The following is a 25,873-nucleotide window of genomic DNA, read 5'->3' as shown; positions in this document are numbered from 1 at the left end:
CCACTACTGTGTAAGTACAGATATCCCAGAAGTTGTTTAATCAAAAGTACTAACTAAAGGTACACAAACCTTCTAATCTTAACATATCCTATGCTTGCTTCCATTTTCTTTTTTTTTTCTTCTTTTTTTGGCCCCACCCTGCGGCTTGCAGGATCTTACTTCCCTGATCAGGGATAAAACCTGTGCCCCCTGCAGTGGAAGCACAGAGTCCTAACCACTGGACCATTAGGGAGTTCCCTCAATTATTTTCCTTAACCTTTTTGTTTTGGGTGGAAAAATCTCCTCTATCATTTCTATATCGTCAAAAGTCAATAGAATTTTATTAAGAAAATTGTACCATTCATCCAAGGATTCAGTAATGTGTCTTCCTGATGAGTACTAAGATTCAAAGGCGGCAATGGCACTGGTAAGCACAGAGGTTTGGAGACTAGTGCTGCTAAGTGACCTTCACCAACCATAATCTCTGTATTTTTAGAATCGCTGTTGTGTGAGCAGAAAAACCAAAATCAGAACTTAAATTTATCCTAAAAACATTAAAGTAATGAGAATCAAATAAGTAGAAACACATCCTAATGATATATATGTTCTATATACTATGCTATATACTACTATTATATACTATGATTCTTCAGTATTTTCAATAGGTTGTTCCTGCCTTAACTAGAAAACCAATACTTTTTAAATGGCTAGGGTATGGGGAGAAGTAGAGTGGTGGGGTTGAAACTAGAGCAAAATATTTTTGATCACGCCAGCCAAAAGGTTAGAGGAGGAACTATATCAATGCCCAGATCCAGAAAAGACCATTCAATGATTCTAGGGACAGTGCAATGAAACAAATGAATTACATGTTATTCTTCAGGACAAGTATATATAATAAATTTATACATGTACTTGAGATCTACCTTTGAGAAGAAGGTATAAGAAATGTGTAGTCTGAGGCTTCTGATTTAAACAGCTTTGATTATATTCTAATTAGTGAGATCCTATATAACCAATTCAAAAAACCACTCTAATCTTGAGGTCACTTACCTAGAAAAATAAGTTAAGTAAAGCAGGCGGAAGGGTGCAAAGTACCTCAGAGCTAACAGATATAAATGCATCTACTTTCTCAGAGAAAGATTCATGTCCTTATTCAGATACTAAAACATTTTACTTTAAGTACAATTCTAATAAGCCACAGGCGAGTCAAAATAGTAAGAAGAGGGGATAATGCTTATAATAGTTGAAACTTAGACGCACTGATGGAGTTTAATCATTTCACACAAAATAAAAATTTCTGCTTCTCTCCCCAACTAGGGATAGCCCTGATATCTGCCATCATCATAACTCTCCTCCAAATAAAACAAAATAAACCAGGTAACATAAAACAAAGAAATATGAATTATGGAATTTTATAGATGGAAAAGATTTTCTAGTAAACTTCTTTTATTTTGATTAGATGATGAAATCCAGGGTAAGGTGGTGACTTGCCCAATATCACATTCCTGGTCCTTATGGCAGAGCCAAGGTGATGACAAAACTCTGCAGGCTGCAACTATTTAGCTTGTAAACATAATGTTTTTTATAGGAAAAAAAGTTAACCTTGTCACATTTTCTTTTTAAGATCTTCAAGCGGTAATGAATCATACTGTGCCAACCTAATTCTTAACTAGGCTTTTCTTAACATAAAGGTTCTCAGACTTGAGCATGTATCAGGGTTAGCTGGTGATCTTGTTGAAATACAGATTGATGGGCCCTATTTCTGGAGTTTCTGATTCAGTAGGTCAGGGATGGGAACAAGTAATTTGCATTTCTGGCAAGTTCCCACAAAATGCTGCTACTCTAAGGCTCACAACTGGAAAAACACTGTCTTAACATAAAAGAACTTGAACAGATTTGTCACCTGACCTGACTGCACCTTGCCTCATAGCAAAGTGGGAGTGAGAGGTGAATCAAATGATCTCCCAGGTACCCGCCAATCCTAAATTTGGTATCTGTAGTATGTCCCAGTGAGTGTACTGTAGCTCTCAGTACTAATCACTGCAGACATGGAAGATACCCGCAAGCTGCAATGCTCATCTGCTTTCAGCTATTCTTACCTTCATAACAATCACATCCACATCTTTTTCTTTCTTTTATTGTATCACCATTCCTCATTCCTTTCTCAAAAAGTAATTTATGGCTGACACAGTTAGTGACAGCTTTAAAGTAACTTATAATATTCTTGACTCTGTATATACCTGACATGTTAAATAATACCCGCATACTGTTTATGACATAGCAGCCCAACTACATACAAGAGAGAATGAAAAACATGCTCAAGACACAAATTACATAGATGACTATTTTAACATTATGTAATTAAAAATTATGTTACAAACCTTCTGAAAACTTCAGAAATAGTTTCTTTTTCTTCTCGAATAGCTACCTTGTCTGAAAATCTACACTGTGGAGAGATTATGGTTAAAAAAATGTAAGTGAATATCTCTACATTCCATATTAGGCTACGAGGCTTACCAGATCAGAATGTATTAGATATTAATTAAACAACTAGCTTATGGCCAAGCCAGGAAGTAATTCTACTCTACATTCTTTAAAACACTGAACACTGACTTCAAAATTTCCAGTGTTCATAAAAACATAAATCAACACATTTTCCCTAGTTTTTGATATCACCTTTAATTATGCAAACTACCATTTCTAATTACTTTGAACAATTACAGCCATGTTTCCTTTTATTTAGAAAGAACAGCTTTGAGTGATTTTTATTTACAGGTGGTATTTATGAACATAAATGTATTTTTCATTAGGAATATTTATATCTATTTAAAATGTTGGTATACTTAAAGCTCTTTACAATTACTATCTTGGGAACTGTGATTCTCTAATTACGAGAAAGTTATACATGCTTAAATACTAGGCTTTTGAAAAACAGATACCAAAATAAACCCCTCAAATCACTCATCATTTGGGTAGCCAGAGTTAACCACTTAATATCTTACTTCATATCTTTCTAGTCTTTCTAAACTTATACAAGAATATTTTATAATAACAGTACACATTATATACACTATTATAACCTTTAGGAAGAACACTATAAAAATCCACTGAGAAACATGAAATATTAGGATATAACACGTTCCTGGATGAGAATGTTAAATGTAAAAAATGCTAATTCCCTCCCAACTTATTTATACATTTAAAAAATTACAACAGAGTTTAAAAGAAAAGAAAATCATATATATTTCTTTCTTAGAAAAAAAGAATATAAGAACAGCCAAAAATATTTTAGATTTATAAAATATTCTGGTATCTTTTAAAGTAAGCCTTCCTTACTGCTTTTATTTTTCAAGTAATTGACAGTATGGAATTGGTACAGATCTGAGCAATTAATGAAATAAAAGAGAAGGAGTCATTCTATACATAAAAACTGAAAATATTTAAGATGGCACTTGAAATTTGTGAGGAAATGATTCAATAAATAGTAACAGAACAACTAATGGGTAGTTAGTTGGATGGAAAATAAGCTTGGCACCAATTCACCATATTCCAAAATACATTCAATAAATATTTAAATATAAAAAATACTGAAAGTATTGAAAATAAAAGATGAGTAGTTATGTAATTTGGAAGGTAGAGAAAGCCTAAGATAACACCAAAGGCAGAAACCATGAATTATGGATCAATAGGTCTGAATAACAACATTTAAAGTATTTTCATATGCTAAGATGACAAAATCAACTGTCAAAATAAGAACAGAAAGGTTACATTGTTTCTACATTCTTTCTTCCAAAATAAAATTTAGATTTATATTGATAAATTTAAATATAATAAATAACACCAAAAAATACTAGAAAAAGATACAGGTGAAAAATTTTAACTCCAAAACAGCGAAGTCTTTCTCTAAATACAACTCACAACTCAAATATCATAAAATAAAACTGATATATTGGACTAAATAAAAATAAAAAGCTCCTTCAAGGTAAAAAGTTCCTACACTAAGTTGAATACAAATGAAAAATAGGAAAAACGAGGGCAACATATGACAGAGAACCAATATGTTTAATATATGAAAAGTTCTTACAAATAAAAAAAGATCAAAATCTGAAAAGAAAAATGGGCAAAGGACATAAAAAAGAAGTTCACAGAAGAAAATGTAAATGACTTTTACACATACTAAAAGATGCTTAACTAGACTCATAAGAGGAAAGCAAATGAAAAGTCATTTGTAAAAATACACAGATGGACAAAAATAAAAAAAATTTTAATACTGAGTTGGTGAGTGTATGGGGGAGAAAACTGTCATTCCCATACAATGTTGATGGAAGCATAAATCAAAGCAATCTTTATGTAGGGCAATCTGAAAATTCTACTTCTAAGAATCAATCCAAAAATGCTTGCACATATGCAAAATGCCTTATGCTCAAGGATGCATAATGCAACAATGTTAAAATAGCAAAAAAATGGGAACAAACCAAGTGCCCATCAATAGTGGAACTTGTTGAGCAGAGTATATCCATATAGTGGATAATTATATAATTGTAAAGAGAAAGCATCCTTACATATATGGAAAGGAAACACTCTCTGTTATATAGTAAGTTTAAAAAAGATAAAGAATGGTATGCTATCGTTTGTATAAAATTAAAAAGAATACACAATAGGTCCAGTTCGAGAAATGGCAAGTATCTCTTACTGGACTAATCCTTCTTCAGGTAACAACTATAAACCCTAGACAAGATATTAAAAAAAAACTGGATGCAGCCTAGATGGGATTGGGGGAGAATGGATACATGTATATGTATGGCTGAGTCCCTTAGCTGTTCACCTGAAACTACCACAACATTGTTAATGGGCTATACCCCAAAATAATATAAAAAGTTTAACGTTTGAAACAAAAAATAAAAAGAATACACAATAGGTCCAGTTTAAGAAATGGCAAGTAAGTATCTCTTACTGGGCTAATCCTTCTTTAAGTAACAACCATAAACCCTAGACAAAATACAAAAACAAACCAACTGCCTGAAGACACCAGAGAGATACGAAAAGCAGGCACAGTCTGGAGGGAAAGAGGGAATGACACCGGGTAACAGTCCTGTTTTTATGACACTGGGTAACAGTCTTGTTTTTATGAATTTATTCCTAAAGGGAGAACTCAGTTGTAACCACTTGGAAGGCTAAAAATTTGCCCTCCTGAATGAAACAAAGAACCAGAAGACAGAGTTGAGGCAAAGTCAGAAACTGGGATGTGAGGTTGGGGACCCTGGAAAGGAGAGAGCCTAAGAGAGGAAGTCCCTAAATGTGCTTTAAACTTGGTCCAAACCTCCAGCTGACCCTTGAGCTATACCTTGTAAGGCAGACTCCAAACAACCCAGGTGACACTAAAAGAACTGAAGAAACATTTCAACTGCCTACTACCCCGGGAAATAACCTGGAGGATGAACCCACCAAAGTTACTGAAGAAACCTAAGCATGCCATTACCAGAGGGCCCAGCAAGTGCAAACCTGGGTGCTTCTTTCAAAATACCAAATTATAGAGACGGAAAACATATTAATGGTTGCTAAGCTTACAGATGTTAGGGGTAGGGAGGGAGGTGTGACGAAGAGGTAGTATTAGGAGGGTCTTTGTAATGATGTAATTATCATCTTGATTGCACTACAGGCTACAAAAAATCTGCACACTTGATAAAATACACAGAACTGTACACCCTCATTATACTAACACCAAATTTCTGCTTCTGATACTGGGCGTTAAGATGAAATCACGAGGGGAAACTACTTTTGCAACTTTTTGTGAATTTACAATTGTTTCCAAATAAAAATTAAGGACACCAGCGTTTTGACTATCTGGGGCTCAAAACTAGAATCACTAAGCAATTACCACCATAGTCAACCTAAAAATTGTTGTATATGGATTCTAAGTATAACTGATACATAAAAGTAAGAAAAAACAAGGCCTATAGGTGGAAAAGACAGAAATATATACAGATATATAAGATCAATAAGGAAGCATTTCTAAAAATTCACAGAAAACCATACATAAAAGCAGAAAAAATGGCAGTCTAGACCTACGCCCTATAAATCAACTTATTTACCCTCTGAAATTCCAAAATGTAAGGTGCTGGATAGTTAAAATTTGTTAATTCCCAAATCTGGGGGCCAGATATCTTAAAGACAAATATTATTGACAGGGTCATGTATTTTCTAAAGAGTTGATACTTTGAAGTTTACCATGGTATTAGAAGGATAAAAGTATCATTTCTCTTCTCTTAAACAAATCCAAAAAATAGCATCACTCTAGGAAGCAGCTAAATGTTTTCGTGGATTATTTTTAAAAGAGCTAATATTGAAAACAGTCTACATCTTTAAAATATTTAGCGTTAAGAACTCAGTGAATTCTGGCAAACATCTCTTAAAATCTATCCTTGCAGAAGAGAATGCATTAAGTTTTCTCTCTGCTTTAAGTAGAACAGGATACAAACTGTTTATTTTTTAATGTTTTAGAGCAAAGGTTGGCAAGCAATAGCCTGCAGGCTGCCTGTTTTTGTAAATAAAGATTTATTTGAACGCAGCAATTGACATTTGTTTTCATACTGTCTATGGCTTCTTTCTCATTATAGCGACAGAGTTAAGTAGCTGTGACAACAACCATAGGGATCACAGAGCCAGAGAAGTGTTACTATTTAGTCTTTTCAAGTAAAGGTTTTCTGACCCCTGCTACAGAGTCAAGGGACTCTACTGTGTGACCCTGGATAAGACACTAAGTCTCAGTGTTTTCATCTGTGAAGGGAAATAACAGTACACATTTCATGTACAGTAAGGAGATCCAACCAGTCCATTCTGAAGGAGATCAACCCTGGGATTTCTTTGGAAGAAATGATGCTGAAGCTGAAGCTCCAGTACTTTGGCCACCTCATGAGAAGAGTTGACTCATTGGAAAAGACTCTGATGCTGGGAGGGATTGGGGGCAGAAGAAGGGGACGACAGAGGATGAGATGGCTGGATGGCATCACTGACTCGATGGACGTGAGTCTGAGTGAACTCCGGGAGTTGGTGATGGACAGGGAGGCCTGGTGTGCTGCGATTTATGGGGTCGCAAAGAGTTGGACACGACTGAGCGACTGAACTGAACTGAAGGTATTAACTCAGTAAATCTGGGTTGTCCATATGTTATCTGTTAAAGGCTTGGTCCATGACCTGCCATGCCAGGTGGCCAAAACAAACAAAAACACATACAAGAAACAGAAACCTACAATCATTTGTATTATTATTCTCTATCAGCCACTGCTCTAGGTGTGAAAGTTCATTTATGAACAAAATGGACAAAAATCTTTGCCTTTATGGAGTTTCATTCTAGCAGGAGGAGACAGAGATAAACATAAATAAGTAAATGTAAAGGATGTTATACTATGACAAGTACAAAAAAGGGGGATATGAAATGTTGACAGCAAGGAGAATATTGCAATTTTAGACTGCATGGCCAGGGGAGGTCTCTCTGAGAACATGAAATCTGAGTAAAGATGTGAAGGAAATAAGAAAGTCAGCTATATAGTTTTTTTTTTTTTTTTTTTCGGAGATAAAATGCCAAAATCAAAGGCCCTGAAGTGGGAAAAAGCCTGGTTTGTTCCAAGAACAGCAGGAGGCTAAGGTGGTCAGAGTGCAAGAGCTAAGGAGAGTAGTCAGATCAGAAAGGAACCAAAGTTAAGTTGGGGAGGAGGAGGGGGGGACAGATAAAGGGTCAAGTAGGTCATAGTAAGGACTGTGGCTTTGAGCCTGAATGTTAAAAGCCACTGGAGAATTTGAAGGGGAAGAATAACATGGTCTAACCTATGCTGTGTTGACAATAAACTATAAGATAATAATATTAGAAGCTGGAGAAATGTTAAGAGGCCCCTGCAGTAATTCAGGCAGGAGATGATACAGGCTGGGCCTGGGTGTGATGTGGTGTGGGTGGGAGTGAAGAAAAGAGGACAATTTCCAGACATCATCTGAAGCTGAGGCCAGCAGGACTTCCTTACAGTCTGCATATGGAGTGAGAAAAAAAGAAAGAAAGGGAAATCCAAGGTTTCAAGCCTAAGTGATTTATCAAGGATGGGGTTGCCATTAATAGTAAAGGGGAAAAATGACAGGAAAGGCTGGTATGTGGCAGGGGAGGGGACATATAACAGGAGTTCAGCTTGGAACACGTTAAGTTTGGGAAGCCCAATTGGAGATCCCAGTGGAAAAGTCAAGCAGGCAACTAGATACAAAGCTCTGCAGCTCAGAGAAGTTCAAGCTGGAGATGTGAATTTGAGAGTCTTAGCACACAGGTGGCATTCAGTGCAATGAGGGTGCATGAGATCATCTAAGGAGCAAATCTAGACAGAAAAAAGAACAGATTCCTGGTCTAAGTGCTGGGTTGCTCCAACACATAGAGGTCAGGGAGATCAGGAGACACCAGTAAAACCAACTGGGAAGTTGCAGACAGAAATGACACCAGGCAGGTTATATTTATCCTGAAAGTCATGTGAAAAAAATGTTTCAACAAAACTGCTAAATACTAGTGACAGTTTCAGTAAGATTAAGACTGAACCAAGGCCATTAGATTCACCAACGAGGAGTTGGCTGGGGAGTGTAAGAAGGGTAGTTTTGGTGGAGATGAAGGCGAGTATCTTTGGAACTGGAGGAAAAAGACTGGAGATGGTGGGTCTAAACAAGCTTTTGGAGAAATAGGATGACTGCTGAAAAGGAAAACAGAACCTTGAAAGTGCTTTTTTTGTGGTTTTGTTTGAAGATGGGAGAAAAGAATACTGATGTCAAACAGAATGATCCAGTAATGAAAGAAGAATTGCTGCAGCGTATTTTAAGAGAGAGAAGAGGTGGATTTTAGCACACAGGTGGAAGGATAGCCTTGGCCTGTTCACCCACTATAACAGGAAAAACCGGAGTTTTGGGAACAGATGCAGGTAGGTGGTCTAACATATTGGTGGGAACTTAAGTTCCTTTCCAATTATTTCAATTTTGTTGGTGAAGCAGGAAATAAAGTCGCTAGCTGTGAGCACAAATCAGGAGGAATAAGGAGAAAGAAGAAACCATAAAATAGTTGTTGAGGTGTCAATTAAATTATTCAACAGGTTAAGACAATCATACACTTTATCTGGCAGATAACTGATACCCTGTTTTCCCCATATCATACACCAGTGGTGTGTTTCAACATTAAATTAGGTTTTTATTCAATTCCTAGGCCTTCTGCATCTGTGGTTGAATAACTGATGCTTGCATTCATAGCACTCAGGCACTGCGATATTCTAAAATTTCAAAGAATATCAAATGATATTCAGTACTTTGTGTTTAATGAGGCAGGAAGATATGTAACAATTTTGAAAGATTCATATAGGTTTGAGAAGAACCTTAAAAGCTAAATATGTAATTAAACAGTACACCCCATTTTCTCAGACAAGTGAGAGTCTGTTAATACTGTGCTTATGCCAAGTACCAAACTATATAGTCCATGGCCAGAATGATGTGACTTTTATTCAACAAAAAGGCATTATCCTTGTTGCGTGAGCGTACGGCTAAGATGAACTTCTATATTTACCACCATCTGGACCAAGAAATAAGGAAATGCAAAAGATTCTCTAGTACCTTTTCGTCCAAGTCTGAACTTTTTGTCTGTTCACTTAGGCCTCCCGGTTTTTCATTTGAAGAAGTTTCATGAGTAACTTCTCCTAAGGAAATGTTTGCATCTTTGGAATCATGTTTTATCTCACTTGCTGAAAAGAAATAATATTCAACTGTAGAAACTTTAAATGGCAAAATAACCAAGTCATTTAGAGATTGTTCTAAAAGTGAGTTAGAATTCAGAGACTCTTTTAAAGTCCAATGTGACAAATATGAAGTAGCATTTTCAGCAAATTATACATTTATTCCTCCCTCTCTATCAAAATAACTCCATTACATGGTATAAAAAGATATGGCAGTAACACAAAATTAAGACATAAAGATAAATTTAAGAATCTTTCTTGATCATGTCCAGTTATTTTCAATGTATTTTTAAAACCTGAAAGTTTCTGAAATTAACTTTCCAATTAAATTATTTCCTGCAAAGATTTGGTTATTTAAACTTACGATTAACTGTTAATTATAAAAAATATTAAAACAGACTCATTTAAAATATGATTAAGCTTAAATACATATTTCGGTTTCAAAATAAGACTACAAAAATTGCTGAGTTCAATTATCTTTTATAGATAAAGCCTAACAAAGTTATTTATTAAATAATCAAATGGAAAATTTCTCAAAATCTGATCTGCCAACCAGGCAGTTAAACTGAGAAAAACTGACAAAGTGTGTACAACAGGGTTGACAGACTTTGAAATGAAAAGCTTCCTTTTTAAATAAATTCATTCTGACTGTGCCTAAATAGAGATACAAAAACACTTCAATGTTATACATTATGAAAATGTCAAGTTTTACCTGCTGACAAGGAAGCACAGATCTCTGACTTCACTGATCCGGGATCCGGTACAGGCAGTTCTCTATCACAAAGCAAACAGAGCTTAAACATTATCACATATTCTTGCAGAACTATCCACTTCTCTAAACATTATATAACACTAGCTTTAGCAGCTGGTGAACATCAGCTCAAGTCCTCCAAGGTCACAGTACTATTCAGGGACACACACCTAAATCAATTCTGAATTTGATTCTCTAATCACATTCGCCACAATGGTTAGGAAGTGCTGCCATTCAAACTTTGTTACTCAGAGAGAACTGAGAACATACACCAAGCATTTGAAACATTTTTTAAAGTACTACACCAATGCTAGATAATGACTAACTCCTACTCTCAAGCAAGCATATGTGTGTCTTACTGTCAATGTAAATGGATGAGTTTGAGAGCAGTTTGAGTCTTTTTTTTTTGGTAGTCCCTGAAGACAACCTAAGATTTAATAGTAACAGCTATGGCTTAACTGTCGTTAAGCCAACCTGGGTTCGAATATTGTTCTGCCACTTACTATGTCAATTGTGGCAAAATTATTAAACTTCTTTGAGTCTAACCACATTTATAAAATGAGAATACTACCCACCCATGAGGTTACTGTGAGGATTAAATCACATAAAATGTTCTTAAAGCCAATGGCATAGGCTCAACAAAGGAAAACTACATTTACAGGAGCCACTCAAAAAATGGCTTAATATTATTCCACTTTTAAAAACTTAAGACAAAAAATAAATAAAAGTACACCAAACACAATATAATAAACACCCATGACCTCACTATTTATTCCTTTAATAAATGAGTTTTATTAAACTTATCCTACAGTTCTATGACTGCGCACTGGTTCAGGGATACTTCCTAGCCAAGAAAGAAGAAAACACAACATTTTACATACACCATTCTTTGAAGGCTTTGGAAAACATGAAGTAATTTTCCCCCCAACATAAATACTAGAAACAGAAGTTGTCAGAGGAGGTAACTGCTGGCCGACCTGTGAGCTGGACCCAGGCATCTGGGACTCCTCATTCCTTCATGTGTCCTTGGAATGTGTGTTCTGCTTGCCTTCCCCACACTGGAAGGTGCCCAAGGACACTGCCGTGGGATGGTAGGTGCTGTTGAGACCATCTGGATGCTATATGTGACTGAACTCAGTTAAGGTTTCTATGTAATCTTAAAATATTCTGGGGGGTCTTCCCTGGTGGCTCAGTGGTAAAGAATCTCCTGCCAATGCAGGAGGCAGGGGTTTGATCCCCAATCCAGGAAGATCCCACATGTCGTGCAGCAATTAAGCCCATGCACCACAACTATCGAGCCTGCACTCTAAAGCTTGAGAACTGCAACTAATGAGACCACGAGCCACAACTACTGAAGCCGGTGTGCTCTACAGCCTGTGCTCCACAAGAGAAGCCACCACTACAAGAAGTCCACGCACCACGGCCAATGAATAGCCCCTGCTCATTGCAACTAGAGAAAAGCCCGCACAAGCAACAAAGACCCAGCACAGTCCAGAGAAGAAAAGATTCTGGTGGACTGGAGTGAAGATCTGCTCATCATGCAGCTTCCCAAGACAAGCCTCAAAAGTAAGTTCCTTTGTTTATTAAACCTGTTACCTATAAATCTGGAGTGATTTGTCTCTTCCTCTGGTTTTCCTCTGCCTTGTGTGTGTGTGTGCGTGCGTGTGTGTGTTGTGGGGACAGTTTTAGATTACACCTAGAAAACTCATGAGGCTGCAAATTATAAGTATACAGTTTAAAGAAAGGAAAAATAAAATGACAAGACAGAAACATATACAAATCTCCCCCACCCCATCTTGACTCATGTCTATTTACTAGAGTATCTCCATTTCAGTATTTCAAAGGTCTCTTCAACTCAACATGTCTAAATTTGAGCTCATAACCAGCACCGTTCCACAGTCCTGACTGTTCTGATCAGGGAACTGTAAATGCCCTTCTTTGAAACAAGAGAAACCAGGTATCATCCCTAACTCCTACCTTGGACCTTGCTACCATTTGATGAATAGATCTGCACTTCCTAAAATCTCTCTTAAATCCACCCCCACCTCTGGCTGAAGTCACCATGTGCTTTGATCTAGTTATTACAACAGCTCCTTGCCAATTTATTTTCCACACCAAAGTTATTATGATTTTTAAACTGTAAATCTGATCAAATTTTCTACTTAAGAAGTACTTCAGTGAATCCTGGTATGTTCTTAGGATAAAGTTCAAACTCACCATGGATTCTAGTTTATCTAGGATGATTTGTGTATGCCTCTTAACCTGGTGTATTAATTATTAATACCTCCCCATGTCCCTCTCAAAATTTTTGCAACTCAAAAGGTCAATTCTACTGTCATCCTATTTACAAAGCCCCACACAACTGAGCTTTCTGCATATTCTGTAGCTTCCTTTCCTACCACCTGAACACTGTCATGGCATGTTATTTCTGTCTCTCAGTTGTAACATGCTCTTCCCTGTGGGCCTGACTATAGACTCTTGCTTCCCTCTCACTTTTCTACTCACTTTTCTTTGCCTATTCCCTGCTGCTGCTAAGTTGCTTCAGTCGTGTCCAACTCTGTGCGACCCCATAGATAGCAGCCCATGTTCATCTTAAATGTCACGAGGACCAGGAAGCCTTCAACATCTTGTATTTTTCCTGTCATATTTTATTGTATTTGTTTAATCATTTGCAACCCTTGACAGACTAAACGCTCTATGAAAACAAGGTCCATAGGCATCTAGTTGCTCTCCGTACACTCAGACCCTAACATCTTCCTGGCCAGACATGCTGCTGCTACTGCTAAGTCACTTCAGTCGTGTCCGACTCTGTGTGACCCCATAGACCGCAGCCCACCAGGCTCCCCCGTCCCTGGGATTCTCTAGGCAAGAACACTGGAGTGGGTTGCCATTTCCTTCTCCAATGCATGAAAGTGAAAAGTGAAAGGGAAGTCGCTCAGTCGTGTCCGACTCTTTGCGACCCCATGGACCGCAGCCTACCAGGCTCCTCTGTCCATGGGATTTTCCAGGCAAGAGTACTGGAGTGGGGTTCCATCAGCCAGACATGAGGGAGACTCAAATGAATATTCCTGTTTAGGAACTTCCCATATAGGACGAGGCACACTATCCTGAGATATGGGCCAAGAGAACTATTGCAACAAATCCCTAGAATAACATCTCAGATGTGATTTAAAGGACAACACTGAAAAGAAAGCAATTTGCAGATAAAGAAACATATGTAAAAGGATTCAAATATCTGACATTGTAGAAACAGGGAGCTGCCTGCTCTGCTCATCTTTTATTAGCCTCTCCTTGCACTTTCCCCCTCAACAGCCCCATAGCTGCCAAAGAGAGAATGGATGCAGATCCACCAAAGAGCCATAAAAAGCCATGCCAAGCAATTTAGACTCTGACCTTAGGTGGCTGAAAGCCACTGGAGCATTGTCAGCAGTCACTGGAAGATCAATTTCTCTTTCTGAAAATTACTGAAGAGGAGGATATACTAAAAGACCTCAGGAAGATTAACTAGGAGCTAATTGTAATAATACAGAAAAAATATGAATAAAATAATAGCAGTGAGAATTGAGAGAAAGGAAAAACCATGAGAGATATTTAAGGTAAAAGCATGAAAAAGATGAACTGACTCAATAAATAAGAGAATTGAAGGATGTTTCAAATTATCCTGCAAGTTATATTCACAAAGAGATATGGATCCAGACAAATAAGAGATTACGCCTTAAAAAAAATCCATACCCAAAAAGGTAAATAGGTATAGCAAGTGTACTGCTTTAATATCAAAGTATACAAGAGTACTTTTAATACTGCTGGTATAGTTCATAAGGGTGAGAAACTTTTCACTATGAATAACTAACTTACAAGGAAGGTAAGATTGCACATGCCAGACTTGTTAGAAGTAATTTTGTTTTGAATTTGTGAGACACAAAGAGACATAAAATTTTAAAATTTACCTAGAGTAGAAAAAATACAACTGTAACCCCCATAAATATATTACAACTTTGTGTCAGTGGAGCAAAGGAAGAAAAAGGAAAGGCAGGAGGAGAAAAGCAGAGAAGCAGACTTGGTTGAGGCTACAGAATACAGGGAAGCAAAAGAGAAGATCTGAGTGAAAAGGAGACTTGGGGAAGCTTCTGAAGAGCAACACAGATTACATGAAGTTTATCCACTAACAGAGCATTTTTTAAGGGAGTGATGAAATTTAATGGGTTCCAACCAGGAGTTTTAAGTAAAACAGAATAAAATAAAAATATGATACTACACCACTTGTAGTAAGGAAAATATTATTTTTATAAATCTAGTGTCTTACATATTCATAAGTATGTACCAGATTGTAATGTAAAATGTATCTTTAGTATGGGTAACTGACAAAAAGGTTTGGAGATGACAGCTCTAGAATAATTATTAACAGAAAAAACTTGAAAACTATTGCCCAAGAAAAATTCAGAATGTTATTGCTTCCTTTTGAGGTGCTAACTATAGCTGAATGCAGTCGATGTTCACTTATTTATATATTCACATACTGATTGTGAAAAAGACTACCCTAAACTTACTGGGGCAATTATTCTGTAGATAGTAGTGGCCAAAAGCAGAGAAATACTACAATATCCAATTCACTGGGCCAGAGGTTCCCAAGCCTGATGCCATGATGTGCAGTGCTCGGTTTCCTGACATTACAAATAATAACTCCATCAAGAACAATACTATTTATTCTAGCAAAAACAAACAATGGTTTATGTGGTCCAAAAGACAAAAAAGTAAACATCAGAATGATGCTGCTTTATACCTGATACTATAAAGAGGAAGATGAGATGAGAGAGGAAAGGGGCCAAAAGAAAACAATGTTTGCTGGCAGTCTATAGAGTAATGGATTTGAAGCCACAGAAAGAGCCAAAATGCCACTCTTCCAGCATGCTGTTTTTGGGGAGGGAAGACAGATTTTGGAGCAGGTGGGCCTGGGTCCAGATCCCAGCTCTGATACTGACTGAGCTGAGCGTTCTTTGGAAAGTTAGTGACTTTGACTCAGTTTTAAAGATAGGGCCAGTTTCAATCTCTGAATGGTTCCACTTGCTGAAATAATATATGTAGCTAGCACAGGACAGACACGAAATGTCAGTTCTTACAATTAAGTGTAAAATTGTGTACTAGAATTAGAGTGCCTCAGACACTCAGTGAAAAGGGAGAATGGACCAAGGAGAACTTCTTGAAAGACAGGCCAAGGAGTCTATATACAATACATGAGGGAGAGAAACAGAATGACCTTCACTTTTGCTGGAAACTGGTTTTTCCTTTTTTTTTTTTTTTCAGGAATTTGGCATGGTAAACCTGGTGACAGAAGGCCAATCCCTTGGCGGGGAAAAACTAATTTTCCAAGATTCTGGGGAAGTAAGTGGAGTGGGTTTCTTGAGATGATATAGTTTACCCAGGGTACATTCATGCTAGGCATGGGTCTAATGGGACTCTAACTTTTTCCCTTTGTTAATCTAAATCAATCCAATTGCTAAGGAGCAGTACAAACTTTGGTTTTTCTCAACCTTCTTATCTGGGTTTCCCAGGTGGTAAAGAATCCACCTGCCAATGCAGGAGATGTAAGAGATGTGGGTTCAACTGAGCATCAAACATACAAGAGCATACACAACCCTCTTTCCTAAACTAATTAAAAGATGCTTACTCCTTGGAAGGAAAGTTATGATCAACCTAGATAGCATATTCAAAAGCAGAGACATTACTTTGCTGACAAAGGTCCATCTAGTCAAAGCTATGGTTTTTCCAGTAGTCATGTATGGATGTAAGAGTTGGACTATAAAGAAAGCTGAGTGCAGAAGAATTGATGCTTTTGAACTGTGATGTTGGAGAAGACTCTTGAGAGTCCCTTGGACTGCAAGGAGACCCAACCAGTCAGTTCTGAAGGGAATCAGTCCTGAATATTCATTGGAAGGACTGATGCTGAAGCTGAAACTCCAATATTTTGGCCACCTGAAGCGAAGAGCTGACTCATTTGAAAAGACCCTGATACTGGGAAAGATTGAGGGAAGGAAGAGAAGGGGACGACAGAAGATGAGATGGTTGAATGGCACCAGTGACTCAATGGACATGAGTTTGGGTAGGCTCTGGGAGTTAGTGTTGGACAGGGAGGCCTGGCATGCTGCAGCTCATGGGGTCACAAAGAGTCGGATGACTGAGTGACCGAACTGAACTGAGTGTTCTTGTACCTCAGTTTACACATTTTCATTTCAAACACTTTAGTTCCCAATTCTCTAGTTATATAGTTGTTGCATAGTCACTAATTCACATCTGACCCTTTGTGATTTTATGGACTGCAGCCCGCCAGGATCCTCTGTTCATGGGATTTCCCAGGCAAGAATACTGGAGTGACTTGCCATTTCCTTCTCCAGGGGATCTTCCTGACCCATGGATCAAACTTGTACCTCCTGAATTGGCAGGCAGATTCTTCACTACTGAGCCACCAGGGAAGCCCCAGCTATATGTTAATAGTAATTCCCTTGAATATTTGGCAGATTTTTAAAATCTCAATGATCCATTGTATAATATCACTCAACTGAAATTTTAGTATATAATTAAGTTGTGACTGAAGATAATGCTGTGTCCTAGTACAGATTAACAGCATTGACTATTACAGACATTTTCAGATCTCTAACTAAACTCACAGGCTAACTCAAAAGTTTTACCAATTTTACTCATTATCCATTTCTAAGTTTATCAGTTCAAGTCTTTAGGAATGAGTTCTAACATGCTAATGCTTTGAAATTTAATATGGACTTCCAACACTGTGGAGATCAACAGTGAATAAGTATTCTAACATAACTGAAATACCTTACAAATTCTCCTTACAAGGTCTGAGAGTACTTCTCCCAACCATTAAATTAACTCAGGTTCATCAACCTATTTTACCAAGAAGAGATAGTCTAGAGCTTCTGAAAATTTCCAGGCTTAGCCATCTTCAATTTCTATTTCTGTAAAACAGGAACTCTTCATTTTCTGCCATTAGAGTGGTATCATCCGCATATCAGAAGTTGTTGATGTTTCTCCCATCACCCTAATGGCAGAAAGTGAAGAGGAATTAAAAAGCCTCTTGATGAGGGTGAAGGAGAGTGAAAGAGCTGCTTAAAACTAAAATATTAAAAAAACTAAGATCACAGCATCTGGCCCCATTCAGTTCAGTTCAGTCACTCAGTCGTGTCCGACTCTTTGCGACCCCATGGACTGCAACACGCCAGGCCTCCCTGTCCATCACCAACTTCCGGAGTTCACTCAAACTCATGTCCATTGAGTCAGTGCCCCATTACTTCACAGCAAATAGAGGGGGAAAAGGTAGAAGTAGACAGAGTTCCTCTTATTGGGCTCTAAAATCACTGCAGATGGTGACTGAAGCCATGAAATCAGAAGACGCTTGCTTCTTGGCAGGAAAGCTATGACAAACTTAGACAGTGTGCTTAAAAGCAGAGACATTACTGTGCCGACAAAGGTCTGTATAGTCAAAGCTATGGTCCTCCCAGTGGTCATATATGATTGTGAGATTTGGACTGTAAAAAAGAGTGCGGAAGAATTGATGCCTTCAAACTATGGTGTTGGAGAAGACTCCTGAGAGTCCTATGGACATCAAGGAGATCCAACCAGTCAATCTTAAGGGAAATCAACCCTGAATACTTGTTGGAAGGACTGATGCTGAAGCTGAAGCTCCAATACTTTGGCCACCTGATGCGAAGAGCTGACTCTATAGAAAAGACCCTGATGCTGGGAAAGACTGAAGACAGGAGGAGAGTGGGGAGACAAGATGGCTGGATGGCATCACTGATGCAATGGACATGAACTTGGACAAACTTCAGGAGATGGTGAGGGACAGAGAGGCCTGGCGTGCTCCAGCCCATGGGGTCACAAAGAATCGGACAGGACTGGGAAACAGAACAGAAACAAAACAGAAACTCAGAATCTAACAGGTATCAAACTCTTAGCGTCACAGAGTGAGGAAAAAAGAATGTATTAGTTAGCAACTGGTTGGTAAAAGGGAGAGAGCTGACGTTAGAAATTATATTTTAAGCTCCATCTAGTTCTAGAACAATTCATTAACAATTTTCTGTACAACTATTAGACCCTCTGGTGATCAGGCCTCCATTTTTTCCTGTTAAAGTTTATTCTAGCACTGTGGATAACTGTAAAACTGGTATTTCCAATGTAGAAAAAGGAAAATACTAAAATAACTACTAAGGAAATTTTCAAGTTTATTTAAAAATCCAAACTTCAGAAGCAGAAATGAAAGAAAAAGAAGAGCTAATATAAGTATCATTGGTGTTTCTGCCATGAAGGAAAATGAAGTTAAAATAACAGAATAACTATCTGAAGTAAATTTGATACTGCAAACCAAAATGGTTCCGCTTGGGCAGGAAAATCTGATACATAATTTGATACAATACATAATCCTAAAACAGAAAGCAAGAAGTGGAAAAAAAAAAAGAAGGCAGTTTAGAGACAGGCAATGGAGAATTAGTTTGGCCTCAGAGTTTTCCACTATAACACTCAAAGCCAGAAAGCTGGGATGAATAACTATATAGTTGTGAGAAGAAAAAATATAAACTAAGAATTTTTTACCCAATTTGTTCGGAGACAATAGGCACTCTTATGTGCCCAAGATCTTAGGAAACACAGCAATAAAGAACCATTGAAAAAAATTGCTCTGAAATCTAGTCAAATAAGAAATGAATCAAAATAGTCAAGATTAAAGGAGAGTAAAAAGAACTGATGGTAAAGACTGAATCAACTTAAATATAGAATGAAGAGTCTTTGGAAATTCAGATTATTGATGAGAATGTAAACGGCACATGCCTTAAAAAGAAAAAACAAAAAATTTTAAGAAAAATGTAAGGGGCAAGATTGGGAGAAAAAGTGAATATGTTTGTCTTTTATCAGGAAAGCAAATGTTACTGACTGAAGTTAGAACACAATTTTTAAAAGTCACGATTACAAAACTCAAGCTTTAAAATAATCTTTCTTATTAGCTTGGGACCGACTGTTAGGAACTAATTTCTTGTGGTAAAGAGGTTTTTGTTTCAGCAATTCCTTTAGTTTCACTTCAGTCTCTCCTTCCCCAAGTTAAGTGCAAGTAAAATTAGACGTTTTTACTAAAAAGTGGCATGATCTAATTTTTCTGAAATTATATCCACATACATGCCTAGACAGAATTCTGGAATGACGCACACAAATTTTAGTAATTAATTTGTTATTTTGGGTGGTGGGATTCCCTCCCTATTACACTTCTATTGTAATGAACATGTGTCATTTTAATGCAATCAGCCATTATTCTAAGAAAGGAAAAAAAATATAAAAAAACAAACTTTATGCCCACTTCATAACACTTCTTTCTCCCTTCAATTGCAGTTCACTGTCAACATCCTGTTAACAGATGTTTGCTTTTGAATGCCAGATTTGCTCCGATTTCTCTTTGCATTCCTCAAAGGAAGCATGGTAGAAGAAGAGTTAAAAGCATCTTTAATAACTACCCTTTACTGAGCTCTCACTATTCACCCAGTGTCAAACTAATACCTGTCCCATCCATTCACTGATTTAATTCTTACAGTCCTGAGGCAAGTACCTCCCCTTCTAACAGATAAGGTAAAATAATTTGCCTAAAAGGTCACAGAGCTATTAAGGCAAGGAGAAGACTCAGAAACCTAGGTTAGGCTATAAAGGTTAAGTCCTTGACCATTAATTTTAAAGTAAGATAGTTCAAGTTCAGATTCTGTTACTAGTGGTGTCAACCTGGACAAGTGAAAACTTGTCACCCTCATTTTTTCCACTTCAAAATGGACAGATTACCATCCTCATTACATGGTTTTTAAAACAGTAGATAATTATTATCATCTAAAGATAATAGAGCTATTGTTTCTTCCTTTGGGATATTAGAAAGTACTCTATTGGGTGATAGGTTACAAGTTCTTGTAACACTAAGAACATCAAGAAGAATGTAGTATCACTAAATTTATAAATACCAGAGAATTTTAAGTCATGTACCATTGAATCTTAGTGGAATGTGTTTTCTTATTTTGACTCTGTTCACAAAACATTCTAATATTCAAGTATTGTAACATACAAAAACAAATTAGAGCTTCAAAATTATGAAACTTAATAAAATATAATATTAAATAAAATTCGGGCCAATCAGATAGATCAAGTTCCTGAACATGAAGGTTATTACTTGGCTCTATTTAAAGTTGATTCAGGCAAACTCACCCTCTTTGGGGACTAAGCTATCATTTAAAACCATCTCCCTAAATATAAAACCATGAAAAAAAATTTTAAGCTTTTTCCCTCTGAAAATTAGTTTAACTTTTGATTTACTTTTAAGTTTTAATTCAAATAAACTTTTCCAAGGCTTCTCTGACAACTGAAAAATAAATTTTTTATCTAAAAAGGAAGCCACAGAAAATGTGTTAATATATATATACAGCACTTTTCTTAATAAGTAACTTGATTGAAATGAAAGTATATCTGTATATTTACAATGATTAAAAAACATGGAGATCAATTTAAGTGACTTTTGAAAGAAGCAAGCTCAGTAATTTAAAAAGCCACTTTATAAACCACCATTTAAAACTCCAAACAGCTGATCTGCTCCATTATAATTTCAAATATAATAATAATTTTATTTCAAGTCTAAGTTTCAGGATAATGACACTTCCAGGTCTCAGCAATAATACACTATATTACATTTAATAAACAACTGGGTTGAAAAAATAATGGAGCGTCAATATGATCACTGAATAAATTAGTGACACCTAATGACCAGAAAGCGCTTTTGAAACCTGCAACAATAATCGGCACCAAAAGGCATATTTGAACATGCATACCTCAAGTCATCTCCTGGTTCTTTTTTTTCTGGAAGTTCCATGTGCTTGGAGTCTGCCGATTGATGTTCTTCAGCAACATTGGGCTCCTGGCTTATCATGGGAACCTCTGAAGGAAATGAGAGTTCCCCTTCACTGGAGACTCCAAAGAGGTCTGGGTCATCTTGAATTACATCAATTAAGAGGACATCATCTTCATATGCTTTCAGAATATCTGGAAACCCCACTTTAATTTCTGAAAAGTTCTTAGACATTTTTTTACCACTAACTTCAGAGGAAACTGCTTTGAATGGTTCTTGTTCATTGGAATAGAAGGTAGGATTTTTCTCTATACATCCAGGATCACAAGAAAATGTATTATTTTCAACTGTGAGAGAACCAGCTGCCTTATTAGAAATGATATGGCCTGATGCAGAGATGTGGCTAGATGGTTTATTATTATTACCTTGCTTTAAAAAGCTTGGAGCAATAAAACAGGAATTCTTACTGCAGAATGAGTCAGAACTAGCTTGCACTGGAATTACACTATGCTGTATACTCAAAGATTGAGGTCCTGAAGTTACCGTGACAGCATTTTCTTTAGTCCTACTCTGCCTTACCTCTGCTCCAGATAAACTGTCAAGAAGTTCTAGGGGACTATACACTTCTCTCTCTGATGACTTGGCATTAATTTCTTTTCTTTTTTCTGTTTTGTTCTTAAGTAAAGGAATTTTAAAATTAGTCAGCCGTCCTGTGTTCAGTATCTTAACTAGGTCTGGAACAACCAGTGCTTGCTTAGTAATGCATGCTTTTCGATGAATAGTTTTGCCTGTAGAGTTACTTGCTTCCTGGCCATCCTGGGAAGCCACCATCAAATTCAGTTTTGTTAAATTCCCTCTATCTTTTTTTTTACTTCCTGTTGAGTTGTGAGTCACAGTAGACAATGGAGTATCTTCGGTAATATTAGAAACTACCTCTGATGCACTTCTGCTTAGCTCCTCTGACTTCATTTTTTCATCATCATTGACTATAGGTTCCTTTATAACCACTGAAGTAGGTTCCACTGTAGAGATTGAAGGTAAACAATTTAAATTAGAATCCAATTTTTCTATACTTGAAGATGCACTGTTTGTTTCTGTTACAGAACTTTGTAGCATTAGTTTGGAGTCAGTTAAGTGAGTTTGATTCGTTTGATGTCTAAGAAAATCATCTTGCCTAGAACTTTGTGGCAAGGAAGCTTTTTTCCAACACTGGGCAGATATTCTAGCACATGAATAACAAGGCCAAGTTCTTTTGCCAGTCATTGGTATTGTTCTGTGACAGCTATATTTAGATTCTTCAGCTTCATTCTTCAAGCCTTCCCTAGAAGACCTCTTTTCAATAGGGAAGCAATCACTAAGTGACTTCACTAATGAGTTTTCAATTGACTTAAAATAATCTTCTGGTGGATCCATGCTGGTACATCCTAAAGGCTGTGAAACATTCTTTGTTTCTTCTTTTGAAAGTTGCTCAAGGGCTTTCTGAAACACAGCATTTGCATAATGTTCAGGACTTGTTTTTTTCCCTGTTTCTGGAAGACTTAATAAAGGATCCATCGGTGACAGTGTATTATTATTTACTTTTCTCAAAACTTTCAAAGAACTTTTTTTAGCTTCTAAAGTCTCTGTTTCTTTACCTTCAGCACCTGTTTGGTTTCCTTGTATCATCAGCTCAGATTTGTTACACATATTAGAAAACTTCATCTCAATAACCATTCCATTTCCTTTTTCAGACACCTTCATCCTTTTTCTGGATTTTCTCCCAATACTGCTCTCCTCTATTGAATGTTTATTTTTTTCACTTTGAAGGCAGGAAAACATGCCATTATTTTTACTTAGGTATGAATCATTTTCTTCAAGCAATAATTGACTTACTCGCATTAAGTTTTCTTCAGTTTGTAAAAGCTGAGGAATATTGCTTGGATCAGTCTTATCTATAAGACTCCTAGGGTTTTCTTTCTTTGACTTTGAGGAATTTTCTGGTACATGCATACATCCTCCATCAGGTTTATATGCAAGGTTATTTTCATCATTACAATCCTTGGAATGGGAAAGACAACTGCAATCATGTAATTTTAAAGTGGAATTATTTTCTACTCCAGGTGACAAGCTGTTACAAGAATATTTCAGAGTATTCTTGTACAGTTCATCTTGGAATTCAACCTTACTATTTTGTGTAGCCTTATTTTCAGTCATTTTGAGAGCTGGGCTTTCTAAGCTTTTAAATTTTTTTATTCGAATTCTTCTTTTAATACCTTCTACCAACCTTTCCTTACCCAAAGACTGCAAGAAAGCCATACTTTGAAATTCACTGCATTCCACTGTTGGGAAAGATTCCGAACTGGTTAATGATTCCTTTCTTACCAGGTCAATCCCTGGCTGTGGATCATCACTTGAGGCTTCAGTAACTTTTCTTTTTTCCTTGGCTGATCAAAACAACAAAAAATACCAGAGAAGATTTTATATTGAGGGGGAAAAAGCAATACAAATTAAAAAAAAAAAAGTGAAGTCATCCATTTTTATTTCCCTGAATAGCTCTAGGAAAACACAGGTTTGTTTTCAAAATCAAAGACCTAATTTCTATTAAAGAACTACATACAAACCTGTATAAATTCTAAGGCAGCTGAATAACCTCTAGCATGATCACTCCACACTAGCCAAAGTGGCTCACTAGTAGGAGTCCTTTTTATAGTGCTGTGCTGTGCTCTGCTTAGTTGCTCAGCTGTATCTGACTCTTTGCGACCCTACTGACTGTAGCCCGCCAGGCCCCTCTGTCCATGGGGATTATCTAGGCAAGAATACTTGAGTGGGTTGCCATGCCCTTCTCCAGGGGATCCTTCCAACCCAAGTCTCCTGTATTGCAGGCGGATTCTTTACTGTCTGAGCCACCAGGCTGCTGCTAAGTCGCTTCAGTCATGTCCGACTCTGTGCGACCCCCCATAGACGGCAGCCCACCAGGCTCCCCCATCCCTGGGATTTTCCAGGCAAGAACACTGGAGTGGGTTGCCATTTCCTTCTCCAATGCATGAAAGTGAAGTCGCTCAGTCGTGTCAGACTCTTAGCAACCCCATGGACTGCAGCCTACCAGACTCTTCCGTCCATGGGATTTTCTAGGCAAGAGTACTGGAGTGGGGTGCCATTGCCTTCTCCAAAGCCACCAGGGAAACCCAACAATTCTAGAGCGGGTAGCCTATCCCTTCTCCAGGAGATCTTCCCCACCCAGGAATGGAACTGGGGTCTCGTGTATTGCAGGAGGATTCTTTACCAGGGGAGCTACCAGGGAAGCCCTCCTTTTATAGTACTTCTGACCAAGACACCCTAACGGAATAAATATCTTTTAAATGAATTCCTGTGTTTTTCCTCTTTCTGGTCAACTGTGCGCATCAGTAAACCCCGTGTAGATTCAAGTGAAAAGCTACTGAAAAAACACGCGTGAAGGAGAATGGGTGCAAAGGCTAGAAAGGGAGTGACCCCTAAGTGCTCTCTTACTGCGTCCTCCCGCTTGCAATGGGAGCTCCGCCTCCTTCGCTGCTTCTAAAGTGGGCCAGTCAGATGGGCCTGAAAGGCCCCCATGTCCTCCTAGCCCCTCCACACGCCGCCTCGCTAAGTAAGGCCTTCCCAGTCCCGGATGCCTCACCTGACTTGTCACTTTCCAGCTCTTTCCCAGACGCCTGAGCCACCATCCTCCTCTTTTGCCTGCTTTCCTCGCGCCCCCTCGCCTCAGGGCCGCAGCCTCCCGCCTCGCCTGGCCCTGGCCGCCGGCTTCTCTTCCTCAGGCCTCCGAGCGTCGCCTTCACGCCCTGGGGCCGCCGTGGGGCCCGAGGGTGGAGGCCGCCACATCCGCCCGGGGCTGCCAGTCTCCCCGCCGAGGCAAGCCGCGCCTGCTCGCAGGAGCCCACCAGCCGCCGGAAGGCTGCTCCTTCCGCCAGCTACCTGAGGCTCCGCCCCGCGTTGCTCGCCGCCAAGACCCCGGGACCGGAAGCGGAAGTGGGGCCCGCGCGGCCTGGCCATGGCAAATGCGACGAGGTTCAACGGGCGGAGGGACCGCGAGGCTCTGTGCCTGTGGCCTCTGGAGTTCGCTGCGCGACCGTGAAGTCTCCACGTCGGTCGGGTCGAACCTTCCACTAGGCTGGACTCTCCTGGGACCATTCGGGGCCCCTCTCTCACCTGCCGCCTCTCTTGCCTGGTTGCTTTCAAAGACCGAGTGGCTTCTAACTCTACCCCTGACCTCTTGGGGTCCCGTTCCATCTGCCTTCCCGACGTTGTGTAGGCACCTCAGCCTCCGGTTTGCAAAATTGAACTTATTTTTCCTCACTGAGTTGCTCCTTTTGTACTGGTGGATGCGCCACTGTCTACCCAGCTGTCTGAGTAAGGAACGTGGAAGCTGTCAGAAATACCCTTCTTTCGACCTGATCCCTCACATCCGCATTCAGGACATTTGCTGGATTCGACTTTCTGTGTTTGTCAGCCACTCACCTTGGCTCCAGCTTGCAGACTCTGACTGACCTACTTCATCAGCCTACTGGATGTTAC

The 25,873-nt window shown here is 38.3% G+C and overlaps 1 protein-coding gene across 1 annotated transcript in view; it reads right to left on the bottom strand.

Moving 5' to 3' along the window:
* Positions 1–25,365, bottom strand: part of TOPAZ1 (testis and ovary specific PAZ domain containing 1) — a 62,952-nt gene extending 37,587 nt beyond the window's left edge. The window contains 7 exon segments of the mRNA XM_005695594.3: positions 338–480; positions 2,361–2,425; positions 9,601–9,728; positions 10,432–10,493; positions 21,327–23,766; positions 24,978–25,119; positions 25,121–25,365. Of these exon segments, the coding sequence (XP_005695651.3) occupies positions 338–480; positions 2,361–2,425; positions 9,601–9,728; positions 10,432–10,493; positions 21,327–23,766; positions 24,978–25,119; positions 25,121–25,351 (3,211 nt within the window). The 5' untranslated portion in view covers positions 25,352–25,365.

Source organism: Capra hircus, chromosome 22 (assembly GCF_001704415.2).
Source record: "Capra hircus breed San Clemente chromosome 22, ASM170441v1, whole genome shotgun sequence".
Classification (NCBI taxonomy): domain Eukaryota; kingdom Metazoa; phylum Chordata; class Mammalia; order Artiodactyla; family Bovidae; genus Capra; species Capra hircus.
The sequence above is the reverse complement of the archived record's forward strand: the minus strand, read 5'-3'. Positions and strand labels throughout refer to the sequence as shown.